General features: G+C 28.5%; 9 protein-coding genes across 9 annotated transcripts; 3 read left to right on the forward strand and 6 right to left on the reverse strand.

Moving 5' to 3' along the window:
- Positions 1-89: 89 nt before the first annotated feature.
- Positions 90-8,168, forward strand: LOC135963116 (uncharacterized). The gene is made up of 3 exons (XM_065514887.1): positions 90-434; positions 4,142-4,419; positions 7,774-8,168. The coding sequence occupies exons 1-3, from the start codon at positions 126-128 to the stop codon at positions 8,093-8,095; spliced, it is 909 nt and encodes a 302-aa protein (XP_065370959.1). The 5' UTR covers positions 90-125; the 3' UTR covers positions 8,096-8,168.
- Positions 2,016-2,429, reverse strand: LOC135963109 (histone H2A). Its single transcript, XM_065514879.1, has one exon. The coding sequence runs from the start codon at positions 2,399-2,401 to the stop codon at positions 2,027-2,029; it is 375 nt and encodes a 124-aa protein (XP_065370951.1). The 5' UTR covers positions 2,402-2,429; the 3' UTR covers positions 2,016-2,026.
- LOC135963114 (histone H2B-like) lies at positions 2,647-3,147 on the forward strand. The gene has a single exon (XM_065514885.1). The coding sequence runs from the start codon at positions 2,683-2,685 to the stop codon at positions 3,052-3,054; it is 372 nt and encodes a 123-aa protein (XP_065370957.1). The 5' UTR covers positions 2,647-2,682; the 3' UTR covers positions 3,055-3,147.
- Positions 4,144-4,813, reverse strand: LOC135963104 (histone H1-like). Its single transcript, XM_065514873.1, has one exon. It carries the CDS (start codon positions 4,807-4,809, stop codon positions 4,144-4,146), a length of 666 nt encoding a protein of 221 aa, XP_065370945.1. The 5' UTR covers positions 4,810-4,813.
- On the reverse strand, positions 7,043-7,525 carry LOC135963106 (histone H3). The gene has a single exon (XM_065514876.1). The coding sequence runs from the start codon at positions 7,488-7,490 to the stop codon at positions 7,080-7,082; it is 411 nt and encodes a 136-aa protein (XP_065370948.1). The 5' UTR covers positions 7,491-7,525; the 3' UTR covers positions 7,043-7,079.
- A 1,504-nt stretch (positions 8,169-9,672) lies between the features above and the next one.
- Positions 9,673-10,089, reverse strand: LOC135963111 (histone H2A). The gene has a single exon (XM_065514881.1). The coding sequence runs from the start codon at positions 10,056-10,058 to the stop codon at positions 9,684-9,686; it is 375 nt and encodes a 124-aa protein (XP_065370953.1). The 5' UTR covers positions 10,059-10,089; the 3' UTR covers positions 9,673-9,683.
- Positions 10,090-10,324: 235 nt separating this feature from the next.
- On the forward strand, positions 10,325-10,804 carry LOC135963115 (histone H2B-like). Its single transcript, XM_065514886.1, has one exon. It carries the CDS (start codon positions 10,340-10,342, stop codon positions 10,709-10,711), a length of 372 nt encoding a protein of 123 aa, XP_065370958.1. The 5' UTR covers positions 10,325-10,339; the 3' UTR covers positions 10,712-10,804.
- A 996-nt stretch (positions 10,805-11,800) lies between these two features.
- LOC135963103 (histone H1-like) lies at positions 11,801-12,489 on the reverse strand. Its single transcript, XM_065514872.1, has one exon. The coding sequence runs from the start codon at positions 12,464-12,466 to the stop codon at positions 11,801-11,803; it is 666 nt and encodes a 221-aa protein (XP_065370944.1). The 5' UTR covers positions 12,467-12,489.
- Positions 12,490-14,699: 2,210 nt separating this feature from the next.
- Positions 14,700-15,096, reverse strand: LOC135963117 (histone H3-like; the record flags this gene model as incomplete). The annotated part of the gene is made up of 1 exon (XM_065514888.1): positions 14,700-15,096. A coding segment is annotated over one exon (360 nt), but the record flags the coding sequence as incomplete, so codon positions are not given.
- Between the last annotated feature and the right edge of the window lie 3 nt (positions 15,097-15,099).

Raw genomic sequence — 15,099 nt, forward strand, 5'->3', positions numbered from 1 at the left:
TTACTTGCTCTCTCTAATTTTAGTTGAATTTGGTATAAATACAAGTTGTTCTCCCTACAATAATCATTAGTTCTTGTGCTACGTTTGTGAAGTGTGTTTCAAAAAAAAAATAAAGTGAATTAAAAATGACTGGTCGTGGTAAAGGTGGTAAAGGCTTGGGAAAAGGTGGCGCTAAACGTCATCGTAAAGTGTTGCGTGATAACATCCAAGGTATTACCAAGCCAGCTATTAGACGTTTAGCTCGTCGTGGTGGTGTAAAACGTATTTCTGGTTTGATTTACGAAGAAACTCGCGGTGTCTTGAAAGTGTTTTTGGAAAATGTTATTCGTGATGCTGTCACCTATACTGAACACGCCAAGAGGAAAACCGTCACCGCCATGGATGTTGTCTATGCTTTGAAGAGACAAGGACGTACTTTGTACGGTTTCGGCGGTTAAACACACCATTTATTTAGCGGACAATTAATGATTATATTTTAAAAAACAAAACAACCAATCGGTCCTTTTCAGGACCACAAAAAATATTTTTAAAGAGATTTTACTTGTTCAAAAATTATTATTGCATTATTATTTTGATTTAAATACATTCAAAAAATCAAAATTAATGACATGAAATGTATAGGGTTTTTTTTCTGGTAAATGTTCACTTTTTTTTTATTTTATTTATTAGATATTAAAAACCAAATTAGTTTATTAACAAAGAATTTTAGATTTTTTTTCTCTTTTATTCATTAAAGATAAATTACATTTGTATTTTTAAATATAAAAATTAATATGAATTTTCAGAAACAAACAAACAATATTCTTTAATACATATGTATGTAGATATAACCGAATGATTCAATAATAGGTATAAAGTTATATTTTAATATTATTATTATTTTTAGTAATGTGTGAATATTTTTCCTTTTCAATACATACATACTATGCATACATTTAAGCATCTTTCATTGATCAAAGTAAACAAAAATTTAATACATACATACCTATATAGTATTTGTATGCATGTACATATAAAGAAACAAATTCTTACAATTTGATTGACTGTACCACTATAATTCGTACAGAAACAAAATCGCCTAACACAGCCAAATATTTAGTGGAAAAACAGGAATTCTTTCATAGTTATTAGCAAGAAACCAGCAAACATAACAACAACAACGTGTGTGTGTTTATGTGTTCGAATTCAATGCTTGTACATACTATGTAAATATGTATGTATGTTTGTGTTTTGTTTGTGTAAAAGGGATGATTAAGAGACAGATGATGTTTTTGTATAGACAAAGAAAATGGATAAGAAATATAAACGGCTGCTAAATAAGAAAACAAAAAAACGGAAAGGAGAAAAGAGAAATAAAAATTTGCCAATAAGAAATATTCCACATAATATAATAAATAGGTACATATTTGCAAATATTTATACATATGTACATTGGAACAACTTTTAGATAATTTTTTACGTAAACAATAATTTAATGGTAAAATAAATGAATGTACATACATTCCTTAAAATTAAATAAATTCTTTGCTTTGATACAAACCAGTTTTCAAACAAGAAGAAGAATACAAATAAAATTATGTACTACACTCTGACAAATAAAATGTGTATGCACGAATTCCATCGTTGTTATACCAACAAAACAACAACAACATCGTTATTTTCTTTTCGTTGACTATAGGAATACACTAAAATAATATACATACATATGTATGTATGTAGTAAAACAAAATAGGGATGAATTATGAAGTATTTATATAGAAAATGAAAATTTGTAAGAAATATTAAGAGGAATGTTAGTTAAAATAACAATTTATTTTATATAAATAAATATGTGAGGGGAAATTTGGAAAAAACAAAAAATTTTTTTTTTATTATTTATTTTTAATATGTAATATAGTTTAGTGAAAAAATTTGTTCTCTTTATAAAAATGAATTTGTCGTCCTGAAAAGGACGGATTGTTTCTTTTGACGATATACGATGGTCTGTATATAATTTAGTATTTTTTTCTTGTTGGTTTCGAATAATTTAAGCCTTCTTTTCTGTTTTCTTGGGCAAAAGTACAGCTTGAATGTTTGGCAAAACACCACCTTGGGCAATGGTTACACCAGACAACAATTTGTTCAATTCTTCGTCATTACGGATGGCCAATTGCAAATGACGAGGGATAATTCTGGTCTTCTTGTTGTCACGAGCAGCATTACCAGCCAATTCAAGAACTTCAGCGGCCAAATATTCCATAACGGCAGCTAAATATACTGGAGCGCCGGCACCAACACGTTCAGCATAATTGCCTTTACGCAACAAACGATGAATACGACCGACGGGGAATTGCAAACCAGCACGGTTTGAACGGGACTTTGCCTTTCCCTTAACTTTGCCACCTTTACCACGACCAGACATTTTTCACTTATTTTGTTTAGTTATTAAACACTTCACTAGAGCACTGAATACACAAAACTGTTAACGTTTCCATACAAGTAACGCAGTATTTATACTTTTTTTGTGTTCTGCTCTCACACACGGGGGTTGATTATCAACACACTAGCTATGTAGATACACATTTAATTCGGCTGCACGAAAAAAAGTATATATTGCGCACAACATTCGTAGAAATTTATAAATTGTGAACAGTGTTAAAAGTGTTTGTGAAGTGTAAACAACTGAAAATTAAATTGTGAAAAATGCCCCCTAAAGCAAGTGGAAAAGCAACAAAGAAGGCTGGCAAGGCCCAAAAGAATATTACCAAGAGTGATAAGACCAGGAAACGCAAACGTAAGGAAAGTTATGCCATCTACATTTACAAAGTGTTGAAGCAAGTACATCCCGATACTGGTATTTCCTCAAAGGCCATGAGTATCATGAACAGTTTTGTTAATGATATTTTCGAACGTATTGCTGCTGAAGCATCTCGTTTGGCTCAATACAACAAACGTTCGACCATCACCAGTCGGGAAATTCAAACTGCCGTCCGTCTATTGTTGCCCGGTGAATTGGCTAAGCACGCTGTCAGTGAAGGCACCAAGGCTGTAACCAAATACACCAGCTCCAAGTAAATTTTATTTACACACCACGATTGATTCTTTTTTTAATTACAAAAGGCCCTTTTCAGGGCCACAAAATCAATTTTAAAAGAGTTTTAATTTGTTATCAAGCGTTTTTAGTAATTTATATTACATGTTTTTTTTTTAGAAAAAATTATAAACTATTTACATTTCATACAATATTTAAAAAATACAAAAATTAACTTCTTATTATATTTTTGACGTTCTTATTAACTATCCAAAATGGAAAATTAAACAAACATTTTTAATAAAAATTAAAATGTTTTTAAATATTATATTGTTTACTGTCTAAAATGGAAAATAAGATCTTAAAAAAAATAAAATAATACTTAATACAAACACTTTTAGGGGTACTGCATAAAAAGTCTAGAAGATAATCTAAAAATCAATTTTAAATCCATAAAGTTGACAATTAATTCAAATTTTAGAGGTTTTTCTAACATAATTTAAAAATTTTTAATAATTTATAAAATAAAATTTTTTTATTTTTGAAAAAATATTTTTTATTAATTCTATTTAATGAAAAATTGAATATTAGAGTTTTTAAGCAATATTGTGTTTTGCCGACGGCTTTTAATTTTTTAATTTGTCAATTGAATTTTAGAGCTTTTAGGCAACATTGTGTTTTGCCGACGGCTTTTATGAAATTTTCTTAATAAATATTGTGTATAATTTAATGAAAAATTGAATTTTAGAGTTTTTATGCAATATTGTGTTTTGCCGACGGCATTTAATTTTTTACTTTGTCAATTGAATTTTAGAGCTTGTTTTGCCGACGGCTTTTATGAATTTTTCTTAAAAAATATTGTGTATAATTTACTGGCTAATGGAATTTTAAAACAATAAATCTTTCTTTTCAAATGTCAGTAGAAATAAAATGAGAATTATTGTGTAAAATATTCTTTAAAGTACTTCTATTTTTTTCTACTTTTTTTTTTTAAATATTAAGTTTAGAATTTGTAATTTAATCTCTTTTATGTAATTATTTTGTAGCCCTGAAAAGGGCTTTTTAGGGTATAAATATTTTTTTTCAAATATTGAAAAATAACATTGTTGATATAAACAAAAAAAGTAAAAGATTTACTTTTTGGCGACTGCCTTTTTGGCAGCTGGTTTCTTGACTGGTGATGCCTTTTTGGGCTTGGCTGCAACAGCGGTTTTTGCTTTGGGTGCTTTTGGTTTTGTTGCTGGAGCCTTTTTGGTGGTTTTTGCTTTAACTGTGCCAGTCTTCTTAGCAGTTTTAGCATTGACCTTTTCGGTCTTCTTCTTCTCAGCAGTCTTTTTAGCGGCAGATGGTTTTTTAGCTGAGACTGCAGCAGCCTTCTTCTTGGCAGCGGCGGCTGACTTTTTCTTTTTGTCTGCAGCAGCAGCTACTTTTTTCTTTTCTTTAGGCTCTTTTGAGGCAGCAGCTGACAATTTGAATGAACCAGAAGCACCCTTACCTTTTGTTTGAATTAGTTTTCCACTAGTTACGGCACTCTTCAAATATTTCTTGATGAAAGGAGCCAATTTCTGTGCATCTACCTTATAAGTACCGGCCATGTATTTCTTAATAGCTGCAAGAGATGAACCACCGCGTTCCTTTAAAGTTTTAATGGCTGCATCAACCATTTGTTGAGTTGGAGGATGAGATGGTGCAGCTGATGGTTTCTTTGCCTTGGCAGAAGTAACTTTTTTCGCCTTTTTCTCAGCTGCTGGAGCAGCAACGGGAGAGGCAGTATTTTCAACAACAGCGGAATCAGACATGTTTAAAATTCTCTTCACTTTTATTTTTTATTAACACAAAAATTGTAAGTATATGGTGGTAGCACTTTTTGTGTGTGTGCGCATAAAACCATTAGGTACATCGTTATCATGAGAAGTTCATAGTAGTCGACAACAACAATTTGTTAAATTTTTAGTGAGAGCTCGAGTAAAATTTAACAAAAGTTTTTTCTTCTTTTCAATTATTTCGACTATATTTAATAAAAAATTTAAAAAATGTTTTACATAATCCATAGTATAGGTGTTGTAGATTGTATTTTAATAAAAATAATTAATTTTCACTTAGCCAATTCTATTCTATAGACCTTTTTCTAACAAGTTTTTAATATGTTTCTAACAAAATATTAATGTAATTACACGTAATTGTTATATTATTACAAAATTTTTTAACAAAATTGATGTCCACAGAATATCACATGTGTTTTCTTTATGTTGGTTAAAAAAAATTTCAATTTAATTTATTTTTAGATTTTTGAAAATTATTTTAAAATTTACTCTATTACAGAGTCATTTTGCTCATATTGTCATGATAATCTTTGAAAGATTTCTTTCACAAATTTAAATAAATATTAAAAATAATAATGATTTCGAGCAACATTTCAACATATTATCATTGATATTGTTCTAAATATTACAAAACTATATTTTTATTTTATTATTTATTAATAACTTTCTGAATATCATTGCTAAAATCTTCTTACCATTCATTCCCTACATACACGATTAATGTAATTTTTTTAAAAGTGTAAAATGATTATCATCTGATTTGTTCTTTGTTTATATTTACAATGCAACAAAATATGATTACAATGAAAAAATAAATATTAAATTTTTAGGTTGTGAAACATTTATTTACAAAAATTTATATAAATTTGTCTAATATTTATTTGAAGATGCATATAAAGCGATTAGAAAACCAATAATAATTTCTCTGTAATGATTTTTTTTTGTTCTAATAATATGAATGCATAATAATATGATATTGGGAAATTTAAAAATTCGCTTTACAAATTGTTTAATGAAAATATTATTTCATCATGTTTCCTTGTCAGAAAGTACAAACAAGTCTAAGAAATTGTTCGTAAATTTATAAAAAGTACAAAAAAGTTTAAGAAATTGTTCGTAAATTTAAAGAAAGTTAAACAAAAAAATATACAAGTAAAAAATCTAATATTCTTTTCATAATATAAACAAAAAATATATTCAAAGTAAAATATCTCATAAAATTTCATGTTAAGACGACGGACGGCAAACATGACGGTAAAAATTCATAATTTTTTCCTTCTACAAATATACAAGTAATAAATTTAATGTTCTTTTCTTAAAATAACCAAAACTATATTCAAAGTAAAATATCTCATAAAATTTCATATTTAGCCGACGGAAAATTGTATTTTTAAGCCGTCGGTCGGTAAAATTTCATAATTTCTTCCTTCTAAAAATATACAAAAATTTCCTAAAATTTCATATATGAATAGACAATTCATGTTAAGCCGACGGCAAAATGTGTTTATGTTTTTGTTAAGCCGTCGGTAAAATTTCATTTCAAAAATTGTTCCTTCTAAAAATATACAAAAATTTAATATTCTTTTTTATAAAATAACCAACAAAAATATGTTCAAACGTAAATAAAAATAGTTTTGAATGTTTTTATATACATATTTTCTAAACAAATTGTTCGTTCATGTTACAAAAAGAAGAATATTACATACATAAAAATTAATTAAATAAAAACTAGTAATAAAAAAAATCTTTACGTTTAAACAATAACTAAAATTCTCTTTTTCAATATATTTAATGGTCCTAAAAAGGACCGATTAATGTAAAAAAAAAAAATAAAAATAGAGGAGAATTTAAAAATTTCCAAACAAATTTCGTTTTATAAACCTTTGATAATGTTTCTTGTTTATTTATATGTAGTTTCAATTTTACAATAAATAAACAACAAAATTCTAGTATTAATTTAAAAACAAACCAAAATTCACCAAATTATTTTATTTATTTTTACACAGACAGGGATGGAAAAAAAATATAAAATATTTTTTCTTCATAAATTTCAATTATTTTGAGCTAACCACAACAACAATAATAATAATAACAACAACATCAATCGAAAAAAAAATCGGCGAGGGGGACAATAAAATTTAAACCAGAAAATGTACTATCTCTTTTTTAAAAATGTTTTGTGGTCCTGAAAAGGACCGATTTTGTTTTGTTTTGTTATTTTACATCATCATCACATCGACATTAAATTAAGCGCGTTCGCCACGAATACGTCTAGCCAATTGGATATCCTTTGGCATAATGGTGACACGTTTAGCGTGGATGGCACACAAGTTGGTATCTTCGAAAAGACCAACCAAATAGGCTTCACTGGCCTCTTGAAGTGCCATAACAGCAGAGCTCTGGAAACGCAAATCTGTCTTGAAATCTTGAGCAATTTCACGTACCAAACGTTGGAATGGCAATTTGCGGATCAACAATTCAGTGCTCTTTTGGTAACGGCGAATTTCACGCAAAGCTACAGTACCAGGGCGATAACGATGAGGTTTCTTAACACCACCGGTAGCTGGTGCACTTTTACGAGCAGCCTTAGTAGCCAATTGTTTACGTGGTGCTTTGCCACCAGTCGATTTACGGGCAGTTTGCTTTGTACGAGCCATTTTTCACTTCACTTTTTTTTTTTTCACTTTTTCACACAATCACTGTTAACACAAGAATAAAATTTTTGCCGCACTTTAACCGCTTTATATAGAAAATTCTCACAAAAATTTAAGGGGGTGCTTTTGAATTTTACACAACGCACACGAAATGAAAAGTATAACAATATATTACTTGCTCTCTCTAATTTTAGTTGAATTTGGTATAAATACAAGTTGTTCTCCCTACAATAATCATTAGTTCTTGTGCTACGTTTGTGAAGTGTGTTTCAAAAAAAAAATAAAGTGAATTAAAAATGACTGGTCGTGGTAAAGGTGGTAAAGGCTTGGGAAAAGGTGGCGCTAAACGTCATCGTAAAGTGTTGCGTGATAACATCCAAGGTATTACCAAGCCAGCTATTAGACGTTTAGCTCGTCGTGGTGGTGTAAAACGTATTTCTGGTTTGATTTACGAAGAAACTCGCGGTGTCTTGAAAGTGTTTTTGGAAAATGTTATTCGTGATGCTGTCACCTATACTGAACACGCCAAGAGGAAAACCGTCACCGCCATGGATGTTGTCTATGCTTTGAAGAGACAAGGACGTACTTTGTACGGTTTCGGCGGTTAAACACACCATTTATTTAGCGGACAATTAATGATTATATTTTAAAAAACAAAACAACCAATCGGTCCTTTTCAGGACCACAAAAAATATTTTTAAAGAGATTTTACTTGTTCAAAAATTATTATTGCATTATTATTTTGATTTAAATACATTCAAAAAATCAAAATTAATGACATGAAATGTATAGGGTTTTTTTCTGGTAAATGTTCACTTTTTTTTTATTTTATTTATTAGATATTAAAAACCAAATTAGTTTATTAACAAAGAATTTTAGATTTTTTTTCTCTTTTATTCATTAAAGATAAATTACATTTGTATTTTTAAATATAAAAATTAATATGAATTTTCAGAAACAAACAAACAATATTCTTTAATACATATGTATGTAGATATAACCGAATGATTCAATAATAGGTATAAAGTTATATTTTAATATTATTATTATTTTTAGTAATGTGTGAATATTTTTCCTTTTCAATACATACATACTATGCATACATTTAAGCATCTTTCATTGATCAAAGTAAACAAAAATTTAATACATACATACCTATATAGTATTTGTATGCATGTACATATAAAGAAACAAATTCTTACAATTTGATTGACTGTACCACTATAATTCGTACAGAAACAAAATCGCCTAACACAGCCAAATATTTAGTGGAAAAACAGGAATTCTTTCATAGTTATTAGCAAGAAACCAGCAAACATAACAACAACAACGTGTGTGTGTTTATGTGTTCGAATTCAATGCTTGTACATACTATGTAAATATGTATGTATGTTTGTGTTTTGTTTGTGTAAAAGGGATGATTAAGAGACAGATGATGTTTTTGTATAGACAAAGAAAATGGATAAGAAATATAAACGGCTGCTAAATAAGAAAACAAAAAAACGGAAAGGAGAAAAGAGAAATAAAAATTTGCCAATAAGAAATATTCCACATAATATAATAAATAGGTACATATTTGCAAATATTTATACATATGTACATTGGAACAACTTTTAGATAATTTTTTACGTAAACAATAATTTAATGGTAAAATAAATGAATGTACATACATTCCTTAAAATTAAATAAATTCTTTGCTTTGATACAAACCAGTTTTCAAACAAGAAGAAGAATACAAATAAAATTATGTACTACACTCTGACAAATAAAATGTGTATGCACGAATTCCATCGTTGTTATACCAACAAAACAACAACAACATCGTTATTTTCTTTTCGTTGACTATAGGAATACACTAAAATAATATACATACATATGTATGTATGTAGTAAAACAAAATAGGGATGAATTATGAAGTATTTATATAGAAAATGAAAATTTGTAAGAAATATTAAGAGGAATGTTAGTTAAAATAACAATTTATTTTATATAAATAAATATGTGAGGGGAAATTTGGAAAAAACAAAAAATTTTTTTTTTATTATTTATTTTTAATATGTAATATAGTTTAGTGAAAAAATTTGTTCTCTTTATAAAAATGAATTTGTCGTCCTGAAAAGGACGGATTGTTTCTTTTGACGATATACGATGGTCTGTATATAATTTAGTATTTTTTTCTTGTTGGTTTCGAATAATTTAAGCCTTCTTTTCTGTTTTCTTGGGCAAAAGTACAGCTTGAATGTTTGGCAAAACACCACCTTGGGCAATGGTTACACCAGACAACAATTTGTTCAATTCTTCGTCATTACGGATGGCCAATTGCAAATGACGAGGGATAATTCTGGTCTTCTTGTTGTCACGAGCAGCATTACCAGCCAATTCAAGAACTTCAGCGGCCAAATATTCCATAACGGCAGCTAAATATACTGGAGCGCCGGCACCAACACGTTCAGCATAATTGCCTTTACGCAACAAACGATGAATACGACCGACGGGGAATTGCAAACCAGCACGGTTTGAACGGGACTTTGCCTTTCCCTTAACTTTGCCACCTTTACCACGACCAGACATTTTTCACTTATTTTGTTTAGTTATTAAACACTTCACTAGAGCACTGAATACACAAAACTGTTAACGTTTCCATACAAGTAACGCAGTATTTATACTTTTTTTGTGTTCTGCTCTCACACACGGGGGTTGATTATCAACACACTAGCTATGTAGATACACATTTAATTCGGCTGCACGAAAAAAAGTATATATTGCGCACAACATTCGTAGAAATTTATAAATTGTGAACAGTGTTAAAAGTGTTTGTGAAGTGTAAACAACTGAAAATTAAATTGTGAAAAATGCCCCCTAAAGCAAGTGGAAAAGCAACAAAGAAGGCTGGCAAGGCCCAAAAGAATATTACCAAGAGTGATAAGACCAGGAAACGCAAACGTAAGGAAAGTTATGCCATCTACATTTACAAAGTGTTGAAGCAAGTACATCCCGATACTGGTATTTCCTCAAAGGCCATGAGTATCATGAACAGTTTTGTTAATGATATTTTCGAACGTATTGCTGCTGAAGCATCTCGTTTGGCTCAATACAACAAACGTTCGACCATCACCAGTCGGGAAATTCAAACTGCCGTCCGTCTATTGTTGCCCGGTGAATTGGCTAAGCACGCTGTCAGTGAAGGCACCAAGGCTGTAACCAAATACACCAGCTCCAAGTAAATTTTATTTACACACCACGATTGATTCTTTTTTTAATTACAAAAGGCCCTTTTCAGGGCCACAAAATCAATTTTAAAAGAGTTTTAATTTGTTATCAAGCGTTTTTAGTAATTTATATTACATGTTTTTTTTTTAGAAAAAATTATAAACTATTTACATTTCATACAATATTTAAAAAATACAAAAATTAACTTCTTATTATATTTTTGACGTTCTTATTAACTATCCAAAATGGAAAATTAAACAAACATTTTTAATAAAAATTAAAATGTTTTTAAATATTATATTGTTTACTGTCTAAAATGGAAAATAAGATCTTAAAAAAAATAAAATAATACTTAATACAAACACTTTTAGGGGTACTGCATAAAAAGTCTAGAAGATAATCTAAAAATCAATTTTAAATCCATAAAGTTGACAATTAATTCAAATTTTAGAGGTTTTTCTAACATAATTTAAAAATTTTTAATAATTTATAAAATAAAATTTTTTTATTTTTGAAAAAATATTTTTTATTAATTCTATTTAATGAAAAATTGAATATTAGAGTTTTTAAGCAATATTGTGTTTTGCCGACGGCTTTTAATTTTTTAATTTGTCAATTGAATTTTAGAGCTTTTAGGCAACATTGTGTTTTGCCGACGGCTTTTATGAAATTTTCTTAATAAATATTGTGTATAATTTAATGAAAAATTGAATTTTAGAGTTTTTATGCAATATTGTGTTTTGCCGACGGCATTTAATTTTTTACTTTGTCAATTGAATTTTAGAGCTTGTTTTGCCGACGGCTTTTATGAATTTTTCTTAAAAAATATTGTGTATAATTTACTGGCTAATGGAATTTTAAAACAATAAATCTTTCTTTTCAAATGTCAGTAGAAATAAAATGAGAATTATTGTGTAAAATATTCTTTAAAGTACTTCTATTTTTTTCTACTTTTTTTTTTTAAATATTAAGTTTAGAATTTGTAATTTAATCTCTTTTATGTAATTATTTTGTAGCCCTGAAAAGGGCTTTTTAGGGTATAAATATTTTTTTTCAAATATTGAAAAATAACATTGTTGATATAAACAAAAAAAGTAAAAGATTTACTTTTTGGCGACTGCCTTTTTGGCAGCTGGTTTCTTGACTGGTGATGCCTTTTTGGGCTTGGCTGCAACAGCGGTTTTTGCTTTGGGTGCTTTTGGTTTTGTTGCTGGAGCCTTTTTGGTGGTTTTTGCTTTAACTGTGCCAGTCTTCTTAGCAGTTTTAGCATTGACCTTTTCGGTCTTCTTCTTCTCAGCAGTCTTTTTAGCGGCAGATGGTTTTTTAGCTGAGACTGCAGCAGCCTTCTTCTTGGCAGCGGCGGCTGACTTTTTCTTTTTGTCTGCAGCAGCAGCTACTTTTTTCTTTTCTTTAGGCTCTTTTGAGGCAGCAGCTGACAATTTGAATGAACCAGAAGCACCCTTACCTTTTGTTTGAATTAGTTTTCCACTAGTTACGGCACTCTTCAAATATTTCTTGATGAAAGGAGCCAATTTCTGTGCATCTACCTTATAAGTACCGGCCATGTATTTCTTAATAGCTGCAAGAGATGAACCACCGCGTTCCTTTAAAGTTTTAATGGCTGCATCAACCATTTGTTGAGTTGGAGGATGAGATGGTGCAGCTGATGGTTTCTTTGCCTTGGCAGAAGTAACTTTTTTCGCCTTTTTCTCAGCTGCTGGAGCAGCAACGGGAGAGGCAGTATTTTCAACAACAGCGGAATCAGACATGTTTAAAATTCACTTTTTTTTTTATTTTTATTAACACAAAAATTGTAAGTATATGGTGGTAGCACTTTTTGTGTGTGTGCGCATAAAACCATTAGGTACATCGTTATCATGAGAAGTTCATAGTAGTCGACAACAACAATTTGTTAAATTTTTAGTGAGAGCTCGAGTAAAATTTAACAAAAGTTTTTTCTTCTTTTCAATTATTTCGACTATATTTAATAAAAAATTTAAAAAATGTTTTACATAATCCATAGTATAGGTGTTGTAGATTGTATTTTAATAAAAATAATTAATTTTCACTTAGCCAATTCTATTCTATAGACCTTTTTCTAACAAGTTTTTAATATGTTTCTAACAAAATATTAATGTAATTACACGTAATTGTTATATTATTACAAAATTTTTTAACAAAATTGATGTCCACAGAATATCACATGTGTTTTCTTTATGTTGGTTAAAAAAAATTTCAATTTAATTTATTTTTAGATTTTTGAAAATTATTTTAAAATTTACTCTATTACAGAGTCATTTTGCTCATATTGTCATGATAATCTTTGAAAGATTTCTTTCACAAATTTAAATAAATATTAAAAATAATAATGATTTCGAGCAACATTTCAACATATTATCATTGATATTGTTCTAAATATTACAAAACTATATTTTTATTTTATTATTTATTAATAACTTTCTGAATATCATTGCTAAAATCTTCTTACCATTCATTCCCTACATACACGATTAATGTAATTTTTTTAAAAGTGTAAAATGATTATCATCTGATTTGTTCTTTGTTTATATTTACAATGCAACAAAATATGATTACAATGAAAAAATAAATATTAAATTTTTAGGTTGTGAAACATTTATTTACAAAAATTTATATAAATTTGTCTAATATTTATTTGAAGATGCATATAAAGCGATTAGAAAACCAATAATAATTTCTCTGTAATGATTTTTTTTTGTTCTAATAATATGAATGCATAATAATATGATATTGGGAAATTTAAAAATTCGCTTTACAAATTGTTTAATGAAAATATTATTTCATCATGTTTCCTTGTCAGAAAGTACAAACAAGTCTAAGAAATTGTTCGTAAATTTATAAAAAGTACAAAAAAGTTTAAGAAATTGTTCGTAAATTTAAAGAAAGTTAAACAAAAAAATATACAAGTAAAAAATCTAATATTCTTTTCATAATATAAACAAAAAATATATTCAAAGTAAAATATCTCATAAAATTTCATGTTAAGACGACGGACGGCAAACATGACGGTAAAAATTCATAATTTTTTCCTTCTACAAATATACAAGTAATAAATTTAATGTTCTTTTCTTAAAATAACCAAAACTATATTCAAAGTAAAATATCTCATAAAATTTCATATTTAGCCGACGGAAAATTGTATTTTTAAGCCGTCGGTCGGTAAAATTTCATAATTTCTTCCTTCTAAAAATATACAAAAATTTCCTAAAATTTCATATATGAATAGACAATTCATGTTAAGCCGACGGCAAAATGTGTTTATGTTTTTGTTAAGCCGTCGGTAAAATTTCATTTCAAAAATTGTTCCTTCTAAAAATATACAAAAATTTAATATTCTTTTTTATAAAATAACCAACAAAAATATGTTCAAACGTAAATAAAAATAGTTTTGAATGTTTTTATATACATATTTTCTAAACAAATTGTTCGTTCATGTTACAAAAAGAAGAATATTACATACATAAAAATTAATTAAATAAAAACTAGTAATAAAAAAAATCTTTACGTTTAAACAATAACTAAAATTCTCTTTTTCAATATATTTAATGGTCCTAAAAAGGACCGATTAATGTAAAAAAAAAAAATAAAAATAGAGGAGAATTTAAAAATTTCCAAACAAATTTCGTTTTATAAACCTTTGATAATGTTTCTTGTTTATTTATATGTAGTTTCAATTTTACAATAAATAAACAACAAAATTCTAGTATTAATTTAAAAACAAACCAAAATTCACCAAATTATTTTATTTATTTTTACACAGACAGGGATGGAAAAAAAATATAAAATATTTTTTCTTCATAAATTTCAATTATTTTGAGCTAACCACAACAACAATAATAATAATAACAACAACATCAATCGAAAAAAAAATCGGCGAGGGGGACAATAAAATTTAAACCAGAAAATGTACTATCTCTTTTTTAAAAATGTTTTGTGGTCCTGAAAAGGACCGATTTTGTTTTGTTTTGTTATTTTACATCATCATCACATCGACATTAAATTAAGCGCGTTCGCCACGAATACGTCTAGCCAATTGGATATCCTTTGGCATAATGGTGACACGTTTAGCGTGGATGGCACACAAGTTGGTATCTTCGAAAAGACCAACCAAATAGGCTTCACTGGCCTCTTGAAGTGCCATAACAGCAGAGCTCTGGAAACGCAAATCTGTCTTGAAATCTTGAGCAATTTCACGTACCAAACGTTGGAATGGCAATTTGCGGATCAACAATTCAGTGCTCTTTTGGTAACGGCGAATTTCACGCAAAGCTACAGTACCAGGGCGATAACGATGAGGTTTCTTAACACCACCGGTAGCTGGTGCACTTTTACGAGCAGCCTTAGTAGCCAATTGTTTACGTGG

The sequence above is a fragment of the Calliphora vicina genome, unplaced genomic scaffold (assembly GCF_958450345.1).
Source record: "Calliphora vicina unplaced genomic scaffold, idCalVici1.1 scaffold_119, whole genome shotgun sequence".
Taxonomy (NCBI): Eukaryota; Metazoa; Arthropoda; class Insecta; order Diptera; family Calliphoridae; genus Calliphora; species Calliphora vicina.

Bases quoted from the DNA above. Each gene is read 5' to 3' on its own strand.
- LOC135963114 (XM_065514885.1), top strand. From the start codon at position 2,683: ATGCCCCCTAAAGCAAGTGGAAAAGCAACAAAGAAGGCTGGCAAGGCC.
- LOC135963109 (XM_065514879.1), bottom strand. From the start codon at position 2,401: ATGTCTGGTCGTGGTAAAGGTGGCAAAGTTAAGGGAAAGGCAAAGTCC.
- LOC135963106 (XM_065514876.1), bottom strand. From the start codon at position 7,490: ATGGCTCGTACAAAGCAAACTGCCCGTAAATCGACTGGTGGCAAAGCA.
- LOC135963104 (XM_065514873.1), bottom strand. From the start codon at position 4,809: ATGTCTGATTCCGCTGTTGTTGAAAATACTGCCTCTCCCGTTGCTGCT.
- LOC135963115 (XM_065514886.1), top strand. From the start codon at position 10,340: ATGCCCCCTAAAGCAAGTGGAAAAGCAACAAAGAAGGCTGGCAAGGCC.
- LOC135963111 (XM_065514881.1), bottom strand. From the start codon at position 10,058: ATGTCTGGTCGTGGTAAAGGTGGCAAAGTTAAGGGAAAGGCAAAGTCC.
- LOC135963116 (XM_065514887.1), top strand. From the start codon at position 126: ATGACTGGTCGTGGTAAAGGTGGTAAAGGCTTGGGAAAAGGTGGCGCT. The intron at 435-4,141 runs TAAACACACCAT...AAAAAGTAAAAG, and splicing joins CTTTGTACGGTTTCGGCGGT to ATTTACTTTTTGGCGACTGC. The intron at 4,420-7,773 runs GTCTGCAGCAGC...AAAAAAATAAAG, and splicing joins GCGGCTGACTTTTTCTTTTT to TGAATTAAAAATGACTGGTC.
- LOC135963103 (XM_065514872.1), bottom strand. From the start codon at position 12,466: ATGTCTGATTCCGCTGTTGTTGAAAATACTGCCTCTCCCGTTGCTGCT.